The 16,146-nt window shown below is 31.1% G+C and overlaps 2 protein-coding genes across 2 annotated transcripts in view; one reads left to right on the top strand and one right to left on the bottom strand.

Annotated features, from left to right (window-relative positions):
- Nucleotides 1-2,423: 2,423 nt before the first annotated feature.
- On the top strand, nt 2,424-3,383 carry LOC129950731 (uncharacterized). Its single transcript, XM_056062654.1, has one exon. It carries the CDS (start codon nt 2,424-2,426, stop codon nt 3,381-3,383), a length of 960 nt encoding a protein of 319 aa, XP_055918629.1.
- Nucleotides 3,384-9,442: 6,059 nt separating this feature from the next.
- The window catches only part of LOC129949159 (plasmanylethanolamine desaturase), a 51,085-nt gene continuing 44,381 nt past the window's right edge, over nt 9,443-16,146 (bottom strand). The window contains exons 3-6 of the mRNA XM_056060436.1: nt 11,033-11,244; nt 10,749-10,967; nt 10,515-10,684; nt 9,443-10,445 (exon numbers count right to left, since the gene is read on the bottom strand). Coding sequence (XP_055916411.1) covers nt 10,355-10,445; nt 10,515-10,684; nt 10,749-10,967; nt 11,033-11,244 — 692 coding nt within the window. The 3' untranslated portion in view covers nt 9,443-10,354. The remainder of the gene's footprint in view (nt 10,446-10,514; nt 10,685-10,748; nt 10,968-11,032; nt 11,245-16,146) is intronic.

Raw genomic sequence — 16,146 nt, 5'->3', positions numbered from 1 at the left:
ACCATCAAGTGTCAAAATATCAGCTGATCAGATATATGTTTGTCTTAAACTTAAAGCAGAACTTTATTACTCTTTGATTTATTCACACCGATTATAAAATCCGTAGAGAGTCAAAAACTCACTCCAAATCGATTCAGAATTCATTCGCTAAATTCTGTAATCAGCTAGATTAATTGGATACACACCTAGTTTGCTTTTAAAGAACATAATTTACTGCGTATAAGGTCCCTTACGTCACCTAAGCCTATTCTTTATTTCTGACACTTTCAACACGTTGGGTGGCCCTACGCGTGCGACACCTAGAAGCTATGGTGGCATTAGCTCATGCAGATTTTTTTGCCTTAACCCTTGTATTTAAAAACTCCAACTTCACATTGCGAGTATGGCGAAGGTAAACAAATATTGTTCCATGATGATAATACTATGTATTCTTTACACAAATATCTCAGGTCAGTTTGACAGTTAATTCGTTACCTTAATCCCTCAATGATTTTTTTAATGTAACTAATGTAATTGTTGTTAACAGTGGTAAACTGTTGTCGTTTCTAAACGATATTATTGTTACGGTTACGTTATCTTATCGTTTTTTAAATCATTGTTGAAATGTCAAATACTAACAAATCCACAACTCAGCTTGAGAGGATGAGTAGAAAATGTTTAACTGTCAAAGTGAAAAATTTGTTTACAAACAAGGATTTTTTGTTTGGCTTAGTAAAAAACAATGAACTAAGAAGCAAATTTTTATAATTTGTTTTTATTCAAATTTCCGAAAAAACACACTATACTTACACTTTTCTTATTTGAGTTTGACAGATCAAGAATATCTAACAATAGTCGTTCCTTAATAATGCGCTTGATTCGTAGTGGGCAGGTTCAAGCAACATAAGGGACTTCATTTGGAGTGAACTTAATTCTTTGAACGTCAATTTTGATCAAGGCAAATAGTTAGTTTTTTAAGTGTCATGCATTTTAAATTCAGAACTTGACTTCGCGAACCTCTACTTTAGGTTCATAGTGCAAAAAGTACCAAAATAATTACTTTTTACAAAACAATCCACAGGCAAGCCACAAGTCCATCACAATTTGATATTTTGTATTGTTTGAAATATTACTTATTTCTTTTCCAAATTGACAAGGAACCCTTTTACAGAAAGCATAAAATAAAGTTGTGAAAAAAATAAATAAATCATAGAGTAATAAAGTTCAGCTTTCAGTTGAATGAAAAAACATTATCAACTGTCATTTTTCTTGACTAACTTTCCAGTCAAATTTCCATTAAAGTTGCCTTAATTTAAAGGTAATTTTTTGACAGCTGGCCAATCAGATACTAGAAACTTGCCTAACTTTCAAGTGACTTTTGTCGTCTGAACCTTCCCAATGACTTTTGAAGTATGAAAAATAATATGACAAGAAAAATTCGATAGTTTATATTTTTAAGATTTCTAAAAAATTTCAGGTAGATTGACAGAAAAAGAGAATTAAATATGAACAGAAATCGCTAGCTTTTCATTTCTTTTCATATTCTTGGAAATTTGCGATAGAGAATTCTTGAAATATAATAATAATAAAATGTTGTTCTCAGACTTTTGACAATGAAAGTGAGAAATTTGTATGAGAAATGTTGCTATATTTCTGAGAACACGGAAATTTCTGAGATCTTTGAAACATAAACTGCCCAAATAGTTAACAATTGAACAAGAAGGAGTTTACTAATTCGTGAACAATTGTTCAAAAATTGTTTAGATTGAATGTGGTAATGTTTATGATAATCTTTTTGAACTAAGAATTGGAAGCAGTCGAAACATTATTTTGGTAATAAATTTGCACCGCTGGCAAACACGCAATTCAGAAAAAATTCTATTCGTTATGGAATGGTAAACAAAATTGAGTTTAAATGAAGTGACAGCTGTCAAAAAGACCAACTCCAAATTTAAACACCTAATTAACTAACACCAGTTAGTTGGATGTTTGACTCTATTTTGTTGCCATAATGAATTTTGTGTCAAATCGAAATAAAACCTCAATCGATTCGATTATCTTGTAAAAATAGTGATTGCATGCTAACCAGATTTTTAAATAAAAGATTTGAGTGCATTTTTGGAAACGAGATAAAAGGGATGTCAAACTATAAATCTCCTCAAAACAAATCTAAAATTAATACTGTCTTAGAGTATTCATCTATTTTGATTTTGATTTTTTTTTTTTTTAAGTCTATCTGTCAAACTGAGAACACGCATTTTAACAAAGCTCTTGATAAAAATTATTTTAAACAATAAAATAAACGCAAAATATTAAAAAACATTTATTTACTAATTGTGATAAAAGTAATACTTTCATTGGTTTATAAACATTAATATAATTCTGTGAATATACTCGTAAAAAGAATTAGTTACAAACATTTGCAAATTCACGTGATTGTGATCATGGTGGCTAAATGCATATCTTGTAAGCAAAATGTGTCAAGAAATTATCCAGGAATTTTGTGCTATGGCTGTGATAAACATTTCCATGCCAAGTGTGGTAAAATAGATAAGGAGCTATTCCATAAACTAGCATCTGGTGAAATATCAGTATGGAAGTGCGAATCTTGTCGCATTCAATTAACAACTCATAACCTCAATAACACCAGCTTAAATATGGGGGAAACAGACTCCGAATCAGATATTGATTTTCATCAATCAATTAAAAAAATACACATGGAGCTCGAAAAAATCAAGGCCACTCAATTGGCGTTCACGAACTCAGTTTGTAAAGTGAGCAAACAACTCTCAGAGATCGAGAGCATGGCTACCGCAATTTCAGACAACAAGAAGAGAATCGATGACCTCGAGTCTGAAAATACACAGCTTAAGCATCAAATCGTCTCGCAACATCAACGCATACACCAGCTGGAGCAAAAAGAAGCTCAGAAGCAAATTATGATATATAATATTCCAAATCATAAACCGAACATCGACTTAAGAGCTGTCTTTACGCAGGTTCAAGCAGTTCTGTCCAATGTTCCATTAAAAGATGATGACGTCGTTGATATAAGACGGCTTCCTAGCAAAACAGCTAAACCGGGACCGTTACTGATTGAAATGAAGAACACTCACGTTTGCAAACGATTCTTGACTGCAGCTAAACTACACCGTATTAATGTATCACAAAATCAAAATTCTCTTTCATTTTCTATATCTAATTCAATTAATGATCAACTTATTTATATCAATGAATACATTCCTATTTCAGATCTTATTTTGTACAAGAAAGCAAAGGCACACAAGATTGAGCACAATTTTAAGTATTTATGGAAAAAAAATGGCAATATTTTCATGAGGAAGGATGACGAGAGCAAAACTTTTAAACTTTCATCACTTACTGATTTTCCTTTGATAGAGTAAAACTTTAAAAACAAGCAATTACAAATCACAATAACATAGATAAACATATAATGAATAATTTAAATATTTACTACCAAAACATTAATAGAGCTGTAACCAAATTACACGATATCAAGAAAGCAATATTATGTAATGATTTTGATGTCATATGTTTTAGCGAAACTAATTTTAATGATTGTATTCAATCTAATGAAGCGTTTCCTTTGAACTATAATGTATTCCGGAAAGATAGAAATAATGAAATATTTGAGTCATGCGGGGGAGGTGGTTGTTTGATTGCCGTAAAAAATCATATACCAGCGATTAGATTTTCAAAATTGGAGACATGTTTTGAGGATTTATGGATATGTTTAACAAATCCAACTAACATGAGAAAAATTTTTATTTGTTGCAACTATATTAGACCTCAAACTACTGCTGATGTATATGATCAATTTTGCAATAATCTTTGTTCAGTTTTTCTATCGCTTTCAAATAATGCAGAAGTAATCTATTAAGGTGACTTTAATGTCCGGACTATCATATGGACTTTCGATTCAATCTCTAAAAGCTTAATACCAAGTTACTATACGTCTCGCAAAGCCAAATCGCTATTGATGTCTACATCCTTTTGCAATTTCTCACAATATAACCCAATTAGAAATTGCGATGACAATTTACTTGACTTGGTTTTTTCAACAATGCGCTCTCCAAACATTACGGTCTCTGCAACAAATGAAGTTCTTTCCAAAATTGACACATATCACCCACCACTGTTAATAACATGTAAATTTCATGTGGAAAGATTTTTGTCAGAATCTGTTATTCAACAAAGAAATTTTCATAGGGCTAATTTTCAAAGTTTAAATTTATTCTTAATGGATGTGAACTTGTCTTATCTCAATACTTTAGGCACAGACTTAGCATTCCAAAGTTTTTTTAATGTCATACTTAATGGAATTAATTTATATGTGCCACTTAAAAAAGTGCGCAATGCAAATTATCCCAAATGGTATTCTATCAACCTTATCAATTCAATAAAAGAAAAAAACAAAATGCTGCGTAAGGTAAGAAAATTTAACAGGCCAGATGATGTAATTACTTTTAAGTATTTGCGTACGGTAGTCAAAAAGCAGATCAATGAATGTTATGCTCAGTATCTAAAGGAAGTTGAAAATAATATTAAAACAAATGTCAAGTTCTTTTGGTCATACTCTAAGGAGCTACGGAAATCCAATAAGATTCCCAACACAATGACTCTCGATGATGAAATTCATTCCACAAATCAAAGTATAACAGAAGCTTTTTCTTCGCATTTTCAACTTAACTACAGCCATACAAATGCATTATCTATCAGAAGCTTGAATAACAATTCAAATCTACATTTAACAGATATACTTGTTCCTATGATGACAACAGGTAGCGTGGCTTGTGTTTTGAATAGTCTTGATACAACAAAAAATGCAGGTCCTGATGGTGTTCCAAACTTATTTTATAAAAACTGTCAAGAATCTATTGTTGTACCTTTATGTATGCTATTCAACAAATCTTTGCGTGACAAAACATTTCCATCATGTCTTAAACATTCATTTGTTACTCCGATTCTAAAAAATGGGAATCCTTCTGATGTTAAGAATTACCGTCCAGTATCAATTTTGAACGCCATGTCCTTAATTTTTGAAAAGTGTGTGTACACCTCAATAATACCTGACATCCTTCCATATTTAAGCGATGGCCAGCACGGTTTTGTGCGAGGTCGATCGACGGTGTCTAATCTTGTTTCTTTTTCACATTCTCAGTGAAAGAAATGTTAAATTACTGTTATTGAGAGTTGTTTCTTCGCACTCTTCCTCATGAAGTCATAACCATCTTATTAATTCTAGTTTGCCTTTGCCTTTCTTCTTTACTTTACTACCTAAACTTTGCTTTTACTTTTGATGAATTTTTTTTTAATTTTTAACTTTAAACATTTTTTTTGCTTTTTTTTGTTTTTGATATTTTTCAGATTTTTGTCATGAATTTAAATTATAATTTAAACAGATAGAATTATGTTATATTATTAATCTAATGTTGACTGTAGCTTGTAATTGGTTTTTTGAACTGTTAGCTACATATTAAAATAAAAATAAAATAAAAATAAAAAATATTGTATTCAGAAACAATTTAACTTTATAACTTTTAAAACGAAGGTCGTTCTTTTTTATGACAACAACTGTCATAACCCTCTTGACTCTAAAAATTCAAAAACTTGAATATTCAAACATTGTTTCTGATTTTTAATTTAGATTTCTTCCAACATTTTATTTTTAACTAGCAAAGGAAGCACAATTGGAACTGTCAACTTCCCATAGAAAGTTATTTTAATGGGTCTGATTTGTCAAATTGAAAATTTTGACGTTTCTCGACGTTTCGAGGTCCCTACGTCAAGGTCCGTACGTTCACTATGTTTTTTTTGTTGTCCATAGCTCAACAACCAGAAGAAAGGGCTCTTAAGAAAATTACGTGTGTTGTTATTTTACCACAGCAGTTTAAAAAAAAATTTGTCTAACCCTTAATATCTCACGAACCAATGACGCTAGAAAATTGAATTAAATTGTATATAATATATTGTAACGTGATACCAAACATGTTTATTTAAAAAAAAATCAACTAACGGTTTTTTATAAATCAAAAAAACTAAAAAAAATTTGACACCTCGAAAATTTTACAACTAAAATATGATTTCATCTTCAAAACAATTTTGTGCAACGAAGAATAATGTTTTTGACATCTGTTACAATTTTGAAAAGATCTAATAGACAGTTTTTTTTTATAAAAAATAAAAACCTAAAAAAACATTGCTCAAAGGTGGTAAAAATAGAATTTCGGCTCAAATATCTTTTTAAAAAATTGAGATTAAGGCTTCAAACTTATTTTTGCTTATAAGAAATATTGTTTTCAACATTCTGCAAAATGTTGAGAAAAATCGAATTGACAGTATTTTTTACAAAAAAATTAATAAAAGTTGGTAAAAATTGATTTTCGACTCAAATATCTTTTCAAAAAATTAAGATATTGGCTTTAATCTTAAAAAATATTGTTGTCAACATTCAGTCAAATTTTGAGGAAAATCTAATTGACAGTTTTTTTTACAAAAAATTGAAACCTAACAAAAAAACAATACTAAAACTTAGTAAAGTTTACTTTCGACTCAAATTGCTTTTCAAAAATTAAAAATATTGGGGCGTATTCATAGAGAATTACTAAAGTCGTGATTTCTTGATCTAAAGTTTAAGGCTTGTTGATTAAATAAACACAGCTCTTATTCATAGTCAATTTTCCTTATGTGTTTTAGTAAAACCCCAGTTTAAGGTTGTATTCTACTACAATTATACTTTAAATGACAGGCCAAAGGAAAAAGATACTGTTATATTTTCAAACTCGTTATTTTGAGCTGTCATTCAAATAGAAAAAAAAAACAACTAACAACGTTCAATAATATTTCTATGAATATGCCCCATTGTCTTCAAATTTATTCAATTTCACAGAAAATATTTCTTTCGACGTTTAGTAGTCTTTTTTTAATCCATTAATCAAACAGTCCGTTTTTTTTCAGAAAAAAATAAAATTTGGTAAAAATTGATGTTCAGTTCTTGATATCTCTCAAATTAATTTCATCCATCCAATTTGTAAAATTTAAGAAATGCTGCTAAAGTTGGTAAACATTTCCTTTCGACTAAAAATCTATTAAACAAAACTAGACTTTTAAACTAAACTATTCCTTTATGTACAAAAAATATTGCTGGTAATTTAAAAATTTTTAAGAATAATTCAACACGAAAACCTACAAACTTTTAAGCAAGACAAATTGACTTAAAGGATGGGAAGTTATCAGTATGGTCACATCCCAGCCTCTTTTTAACTTTCCATAGGAAGTTACTGTAATGGGGCCGATTTGTCAAATTGAAAATTTTGACATTTCTCGACGTTTCAAGGCCCCTAGAGTCTTAACAAAATATTTTTAGAAAGATGTCTGTGAGTGCGTATGTACGTACGTTCGCGACGTTTTTTCCGTCGTCCATAGCTCAAGAACCAGAAGAGATATCGAATTCAAATAGATTTTGTTATACAGATAATAAGGCAGAAAGATGCAGATAGGGCTCTCAAGAAAATTGCGTAGGTGGTTTTTTTACCATAGCAGTTTGAAAAAAAGGTGAAAATTTTGGTTAACCCTAAATATCTTACAAACCAAAATAGCTAGAGACTTGAATTAAATTTTATATAATATATTGTAACGTGATATCACATTAATATATTTTTTGAAAAAATCAATTTAACGGTTTTTATTTATAAATCAAAATAACTGAAAAAAAATTTGTCACCTCCAAAATTTTACGACTAAAATATGATTTCATCTCCAAAACAATTTTGTGCAACGAAGAATAATGTTTTTGACATCTGAAAAAATTTTAAGAAAAATCGAATTGACAGTTTTTTTATAAAAAATAAAAATCTAAAAAAAGCATTACTCAAAGTTGGTAGAACATGAATATCGATTCAAATATCTTTTCAAAACCCTAAAACTTAGGCTTCAAACATTCTGAAAAATGTTGAGAAAAATCGAATTGACAGTTTTTTTACAAGAAATAAAAACCTACAAAAATTAATAAAAGTTGGTAAAAATTGATTTTCGACTCAAATATCTTTTCAAAACTTTGAGATATTGGCTTTAATTTGTTTTATCTTTCAAAAAATTTTGTTGTCAACATTCAGTAAAATTTTGAAAAAATCGGATTGACAGTTTTTCTTACAAAAAATTAAAAACCGAACAAAAAATTAACAAAAGTTGGTAAAAAATGATTTTCGACTCAAATATCTTTTAAAAAGTTTGAGATAATAACTTTCAACTAACTTTTACTTATAATAAATATTGTTTTCAACATTAGGACAAATTTTGAGAGAAATCGAATTGACAGTTTTCGTACAAAAATTTAAAACTTAAAAGCAAATTCAACAAAAGTTGGTAAACATTGATTTGCGACTCAAATATCTTTTTAAAAAAATCGTAGATATTGGCTTTAAACTACTTTTATCTTTCAAAAAATATTGTTGTTAACATTCAGTAAAATTTTGAAAAAATCGAATTGACAGTTGTTGTGCAAAAAATTGTAAACTTAAAAAAAATTTAACAAAAGTTGGTTAAAATTGTTTTTCGATTTTTCAAAAATTTGAAATATTGGCTTCAAACTAATTTTAACTTATAAGTAATATTGTTTTCAACATTCGATAAAATTTTGAAAAAATTGAATTGACAGTTTTTTTACAAAAAAATAAAACTCTAAAAAAAAAACAATACTAAAACTTGGTAAAAATTTACTTTTGATTCAAATAGCATTTCAAAAATTAAAAATATTGGCTCCAAACTAATTTTATTTCACAGAAAATATTGTTTTCGATATTCAGTAATTTTTATATAAAAACAGTCCGCTTCTTCATAAAAAATAAAATCTACAAAAAATAGTACGCAAATTTGGTAAAAATTGATACGAGTGCTTATAGACAAACTTTTAAGCAAGACAAATCGACAGACGGGATGGTAAGTTATCAGTGTGGGTCGCATCCCAGCCTCTTTTTTTTATAATTGTGTTAGTGTAACATTTCCTCTACGTGTTAACAATTTCCCCGGTAACTTACTCCACTGAGGAACTTAGTTCCCACTCAGTGAAGTTTTTAGGAAACGAATGTCATTTTGTGGAACTTCTACCAAATTTAAAATTGTTGTTAACAATTGCGATAGAGCTGTCAATTTTCCAAAAGAGATAAACTGCAGAAAAATTCAGATCTGAAGATTTGATCTTAAATCAAAACACAAAATAGTGGAAATCTGTCTTTTGGCAGATCTAGATCAAAAACAAATTGATTTATTTTTCACCAAGGAAAACCCCATTACATTTATCTTACCTTTCGAAACATTGAATTTTTATTTCAATATTCTATTTCTGTAGATATGTACGTATGATAAAGTTAAAAACTCAACTTTAAACGGTGTAAATAGTCCAGAAATTTAAGATATGTTCCAACAAAATAAATAAAATACGAAATTCTATAATAATTCTTAAAAATTCATACAATTATATTTCAAAAATAATTTTGCTTTCTATTATAATATTTCCGAATAGGCAACATACTGTTAATGTACCATTATGTATTTTATTCTAAAATAAAGGTGTATACAATGCAATTTTAAAATAATAATTTACAAAACAATGGAACGTGCTTTAATGTATGATTTTAAAATGTATAGACACTGAAAACATACGAGTATAAGTAAACTTAACTTATTTAAGGAAATACACCGAAGGAAAAAAAAGAGCAAAAACAAAACGGATGATTTGGACGAAATAGCAAATAATATATTATTAAATATATTGCTTTTGTTATTATGCACGTAGCAAGTGTTTTCAGTGATATTTTATTTATTTATAAGTTTACATGAATTTGAAATACTAAAAAATATACTAGTTTCTTTTTTTTAATTTTAATTTTTTAAATGACTACATAAATATAAAATCTCAGCTCTTGGTTTTGTGTAAGGCAATTGAAAATGTTTTTTTGTTTTTATTTATATTTTTATCGCAAAGTCTTATATCCTTTTTATATAATTTAAAAAATTTGTTCGTTTTAACAATTTTTTTCTGCATAGAAAAAGTCTGATTTTAAAGAAAATTGGTTCAATATAAAAATTTCGTTGTTTTGAATTAAAAGAGAAGTGTCAAAAATTCAAAGCTCTTTTCTAAAATGATTTTTGATTTATTGCGTTGCGTTTTGAGATTTGATTTGTGTTTTAAATATTTCAAAATTTATTTATTGTGAACATGTGCTGGTTTAGGTGAATATTTTTTTCAGTTTGATTTGTTTTGCTTTGGTGTAAAATAATTTATTTTAACTTTGATTTAATATTAAATTGCTTATAAAAATCGCATCATTTGATGAATAATGGATTTTAGTTGCTGCTATGCACTTTTCTTGGCCCATTTCAAGTCGTCATCACGAGGCTTGCATCCAGTTAGACATTCTATTAAACCTTCCATTGCTGGCCAAAACCTTAAAAAAAACATCATAAATATTATTAAATGTTTAAACTTTGAACTTTTTAAGAAAAAGGAAACTCACTTTAACTTCTCTAAGGGCCAATTTAGCCAACCAGTTGTTATACAGAAGTATGTTTCATGAGGAGCAACATGATGGATGCGATGATGTTTTCTTGGCAGAACAATGTGATGGTTCTGCAGGAACTGAACCCATTTAGGCAGACCCCAATACGTATGTGACCATTTGTGTATCTTTTTTTAAAAAAATACAATTCAATGTTTTTTGTTTAAGTTATTATTTAATTTATTATTTTACCTGATTTGTTAAAGCAACAAATATTGAACACAAAAACAAATAGGAACTCCATCCAAAGTCCATTTGTATGTCCTGAGGTGACTTTGTCATAAAGTTATAGGCCAAGGTAGCTAGTATTGGAATGCTTAGCATAAAATTATCACCATTTGTTTCTATAAAATCATGTCTGGTTATTGATGTCGGATCAATATGATGCTCCCGAAATGGTCGAAGGAAATTCTAAAAAAAATAAAAAATGTAATCATTAAAAGGAAAATCTCTTTGGTATAAGAAATTAATTTTACCCTTCCAATTATTGGAAGCTCAACACTGCCCCATGTATCAGCAGCCCAATGAACTAGACCGGAACCAAAGTCAGCTGTCAATATGCCAAAGAATGCAGATACACATGCTACGCTGATACGATCAATACGAAAATGTTTGATGATCAGGATTAAGTTGATTATCATCAATGTGATGCAGGTGTAGACACAGATAAGTTCCTGAGCACGTTTTCCTGTAGTAGTAGAAAAAAATGTGATTTTTTTTATAAGATTAATTGTTCATTATTTTTGTTTTAATTTCACAGTTGTAGCATTGGCTTTTACCATCAGCGAGAAGAAAGAGTACAATCTAAACAAGTGCAATATTGTTAATATTTTCAAGTTGTATTAAGTTAATTGACTAAACAAATTTGTATCAAGATTCATTTTGTTCAGGTTCGTTTTGTAGGGTGGATCTCAGGTGCGTTCAGAAGGCTTCGTTCAGGATTTGTTATCGATATTTTAGCGCTGTTTTGACGTTACTGCTCAACACGTTCTACTCCTGTCCATTCAGGATTCATTTGGCTTCATCTAAAGTTAAGACGATTTTCCCCAATGTCCTCTTCTGATTGCAGCACGAATAGGGCACATTGCTAGGAAGTGCAGTATCATCTGCACAATATGGTCGGTAATTCAGATGTAGTAACTCTCCCCTCGTTTTAAAGATAGCAGAGATTGTCTCCAAGATAGTTGCTGGCGTGGAGGTTGTGCTGCAGACCCTTGTACATTAGGGTGGATCGATTCGATATGAAAAAAAAATCGTCAAAAAGAAATCGGCCGCGGTCCAAAAGTTTTATCCATGTATACAATTACCAAATCCAAAATATTTTTCAAATTGAACCATTTTTAGTACTGCCCCAAGACACTTGAAATTTAAACAGACAATATTTAAAAAAAAAATTTGAGAAAATGTGTCTTTTTCGGCTTAATATTTTTTTATTTGAATCCTATAACAAGCAACCCTATCAATATTTTGCGTTACAAACTATCACTCCACTGGGGCTAAACCGTTTAAAAAAATTCAAATAAAACGCAGTAGCAATGCATTTTCCCGTTTAAAATAGTCAAACATATTATGCTTCATTCCTTTCAAATTTGTTGTATTGTGTTGTGCTTTTGTTTTAATTTAAGAAAATGTCTTTGTCTACTCTCCGTAGTGATTTATTATGTCCGGTTTTTGGTAATGGACAAGATTTTAGATCTAATGTCTTGCCGACTAAAGAAGATATTATACGATGTTACTTGTGGGTAAATCGCAATAAACACAATCAATTTAAAAATTTGGCTACCAACACTTGTGAGGAGATCTCCGAAAAATTATTAAAGCTCTGGCAGACAGCTTCGATCCCTGCTATCGAACACCGTTCAGTTATAAGGAAGATAAAGCAGTACCACGAAAGTTACAAGAATTTATCTAAGCCTTATAAATCAAGAAAAACTTTGGATTCATATCAGAAGCGCATTCAGGTTTTTAGGGACGATGCAAAATCTTTATTCGATATAGCTGCTTGTAAGTGTGATGATTTAATAGTATGTAAATGTGAAAAACAGCTAAAAGTACCAATATAGGAGAGACCTTTTTTGATAGGCCAACGAACCAGGCGTAAAATGGGCATTGGGAGCATAGATGTTAAAACTTCAATTAAGAACACGAAGAAATTGACCCGAAAAAGAAATTATGAGAGTAGAAACCAAACAAATCTCCATGAACCTGAATCTCATACGTCGATAAATTCCCAGCTTTCTGAAAACGAGTTTACTTCTGAAGAGGAATCAAAATATCAAATGCAAGAAGAGATTTCATCAGAAATGGAGCCGTCAACATCTTCGGCAGGACCAAAGAAACTTTTGAAGTCATCGATGTCTACTGTCGCACATGCTGTTGATAGATACGGTATTTCAGACAGAGCTGCAGCAGCAATGGTTTCTGCAACACTTCAAGACGTTGGTCTTATTACGAAAGAAGACACAGACAATGTAGTAGACCGAAACAAAATAAGGCGAGTCCGTAAGAAAGAAAGGGGTATTCTAGCCAAGAAGCCTCTGTTAATAAAAGAATTATTTGGAGTGTACTTTGATGGACGAAAGGACAAAACACTTTCCATGACTGATTCTTCCAAACGAAAAATGCTTTCCGAGAAGCATATAAGTCTGGTCAAAGAGCCAACCTCAGAATATATGGGACACATTTCCTTATCAAATGGAAAAGCATTTACCATAAGTCATGAAATAAAAGACTTCTTAAATAATAAGGGTACGGACTTGAACAAATTAGTTGAAGTTGGATGTGATGGAATCGCTGTCAATACAGAATTTAAAGGAGGTGTAATAAGATGCCTGGAACAACAATTACAGAGGCCATTGCAATGGTTCATCTTTCAACTACACGCTAATGAACTATTATTGCGACACTTATTTGAGCACCTTGACGGTGCTACGACTGGCCCACGAAGCTTTATAGGACCAACGGAAAAGATCTAAAAGATTGTGAGATTTTGCCTTTGGTAGTCTTTAAATCAATAATCTGTACCTTACCAAATATATCAAATGCTAAAGATCTGAACACCGATCAATCGTACATGTTTCAGATTTGTGCCTCTATTAATTCTGGTCATTGCAGGGAAAGTCTTTCCAAAAACAACCCCGGAAAAATTGTTCATTCCAGATGGCTTACCACTGCAAATAGAATTCTGAGGTTGTATGTATCGACAGATTCTCCGTCTAAAAAAAAAATGTTACACCTTGTTAATTTTATTTTGAAAGTGTATACTCCGATGTGATTTTCCATTAAAGCATAGCCAAGTTGCATCTATTAATCAAAACACTTGCATAAAACTATAATTCTGTCGAGATATATGCCGGAACACTTGAAAGCTGTGATAGATCCTGTAATTCAAAGGAATGGCTTTTTGGACATCATGAAAACATTCTTCTTACGATGTTGGCAGACGAAAGGAAATCAATTAACGTGTTAGCCTTGCGAAGGATTTTGAAATGCAGAGATGCTTTATATTCTGGTTCAAGAATATTTAAAGTTTCGGAATTTACGTTCAATTCAAAGGACTACATTGACATCATTGCTTGGAAGGAGTTGAACGTTACCGAGCCACCACTACTGAAAAATATGTTGCCTATTCTGAAGGAATTTCCCTGTCACACTCAAGCTACGGAAAGGTGTATCAAAATTGTTACAGAGGCCCCAGCTGCAGTATACGGTGCAATCAGAAGAGATGGGTTCATCAGAACTGCACTCGAATCCCGCAGAATAATGCCTGTTTTTAATTAAAAAAAAATTATAAAATTGCTTAATCCTTATTTTAAATCCTTTGTTTATGACCAAAATATTCAAACACGATTTTGAAAGAAAAAATTTAAATAAGAATCTTGTTTTTTTTTGTTCTTTAAAGCGTATTTAAACATGAATATAAAATGAAATAAATGTTTTCCTTTATTCCTTCACATAAAATTTAAAAGTCCAAAAAAGTTTTATTTTCAAATTTTCAGGAGGCTTGGGGTGGTATAAAATTTTTTTTTCGAAAAGTTTAATTATGTCATTTTGTTTGGTTTTGATGGTAACAACTTTCTATCAATGGCCGAACTCGAAAATAAAAAAAAAATCGATCCACCCTATTGTACATACTTCGCGTGTTGCTTCCTTCTGCCATCTCGGTGAACTTACAGACATTGCCTTCTTCAATCCTTGCAAGCAGTGTATCGAAGCTACAGTTCCAAGTATCGGTCCCACTTTTTAGCAATTCAATATTATGTGACTGCTCTAAGAGCAACCACAATCTACAAAACTGCGATTTTCGGTTAAGAAGATGCCGTGCAATGATCCTGGATCCTGACTTAGCAGAGCCATTACTTTCAAAATGTAGCTAAAATGCATTTTTAGTGTAAGGATGAACAGCGGAGAAAGTCTAGTCTCCAGATGTAGCATGTAGTTAGGGGTGTTTTCTGGAAGCCACAATATTTTTTTGATGAAGTATCTCAGAAGCTTTTCTACTTGGTCATATTGAAGAAATCCCCACACCTGGGCAGCGTAGCACATTATCGATCTCATCTTATGAGGACCCTCTTCCAATTGCAATTGATAGCTTTTTCGATTCTGTTAGTTTTGCATTGAGATGTTGGTTGAATGAAAGCTTTGGTGTTATAGTAACTCCAAGATACTTATACTCCTTAACCACCTCCAAGTTCATATTTTCCCATATCCACTTTTCATTTCTTGCGAATCTGCCTGTACCATTTCTAAAGACCATGATTTTTGATTTATTTGTATTACCGGTGGGCTCCAGAGACGACGATATGAGAAAATGACGATATCGTCTCCATACATCAACGCTTTGATGTCGACACCAGCAAAATTAATTCCACCTGGCAGAGCTCATGTCAAATCATCTAGGAAGATAGAAAACAAAAGCGGGCTTAAGATTCAGCCTTCCTTAACCCCCGATGTCGTTTGAAACCACGGCGATCCTTCGTTTCCGTCCCAAATTGCCGTTTTATTGTTTCCGTACAGGCATTTTATTATTTTCAACATTTTTGTGGCTATTCCCAGGCAACTGAGCTTGTAGAAAAATGCATCCCTGTTGATCGAATCGAAAGCTGCTTTGAAATCAATAAAGAAAGCATATAATTTCGTTCCTTAATCCAGATAAGATCTACGAGTACCTATGCACGTTAGTGAAAAGATGTTGTCAACTCACTCAAAAGTATTTTCTTTTTACCCAGGCTGTGAGTCTGTCTAGAATGACGTCAGTGAATATTTTCATTATGGTGTTCAGAAATGATATGCCCCGATAATTGCTTGGATCGTTATTATCACCTTTTTTAAATATGGAAAGTATAATATTTTTGGTAGAACTTTCTGGTACTTCTCCTTTTTTTTCAATAAAGTTTAACGACGCGTTTTTGAGAAACTCATACGGTACACGGTCTTCACATGAAGCTTTGTTGCGTTTACACCTGTGTATCACATCCAGGACTTCTTGTACGATGAAGACATGGTCCAAGCTTTCATTTTCCAAATGTGGCGAAGCGTGAAGCATCAACTGGTTGGGGTTTGTTGGTTTGCCCAACAAGTTTTCAAAATG

Source organism: Eupeodes corollae, chromosome 3, assembly GCF_945859685.1.
Source record: "Eupeodes corollae chromosome 3, idEupCoro1.1, whole genome shotgun sequence".
NCBI classification, from domain to species: domain Eukaryota; kingdom Metazoa; phylum Arthropoda; class Insecta; order Diptera; family Syrphidae; genus Eupeodes; species Eupeodes corollae.
This window is presented reverse-complemented; position numbering and strand designations above follow the sequence as displayed.

Excerpts from the sequence above, each read along its gene's own strand:
- LOC129950731 (XM_056062654.1), top strand. The coding sequence starts at position 2,424 with ATGGTGGCTAAATGCATATCTTGTAAGCAAAATGTGTCAAGAAATTAT.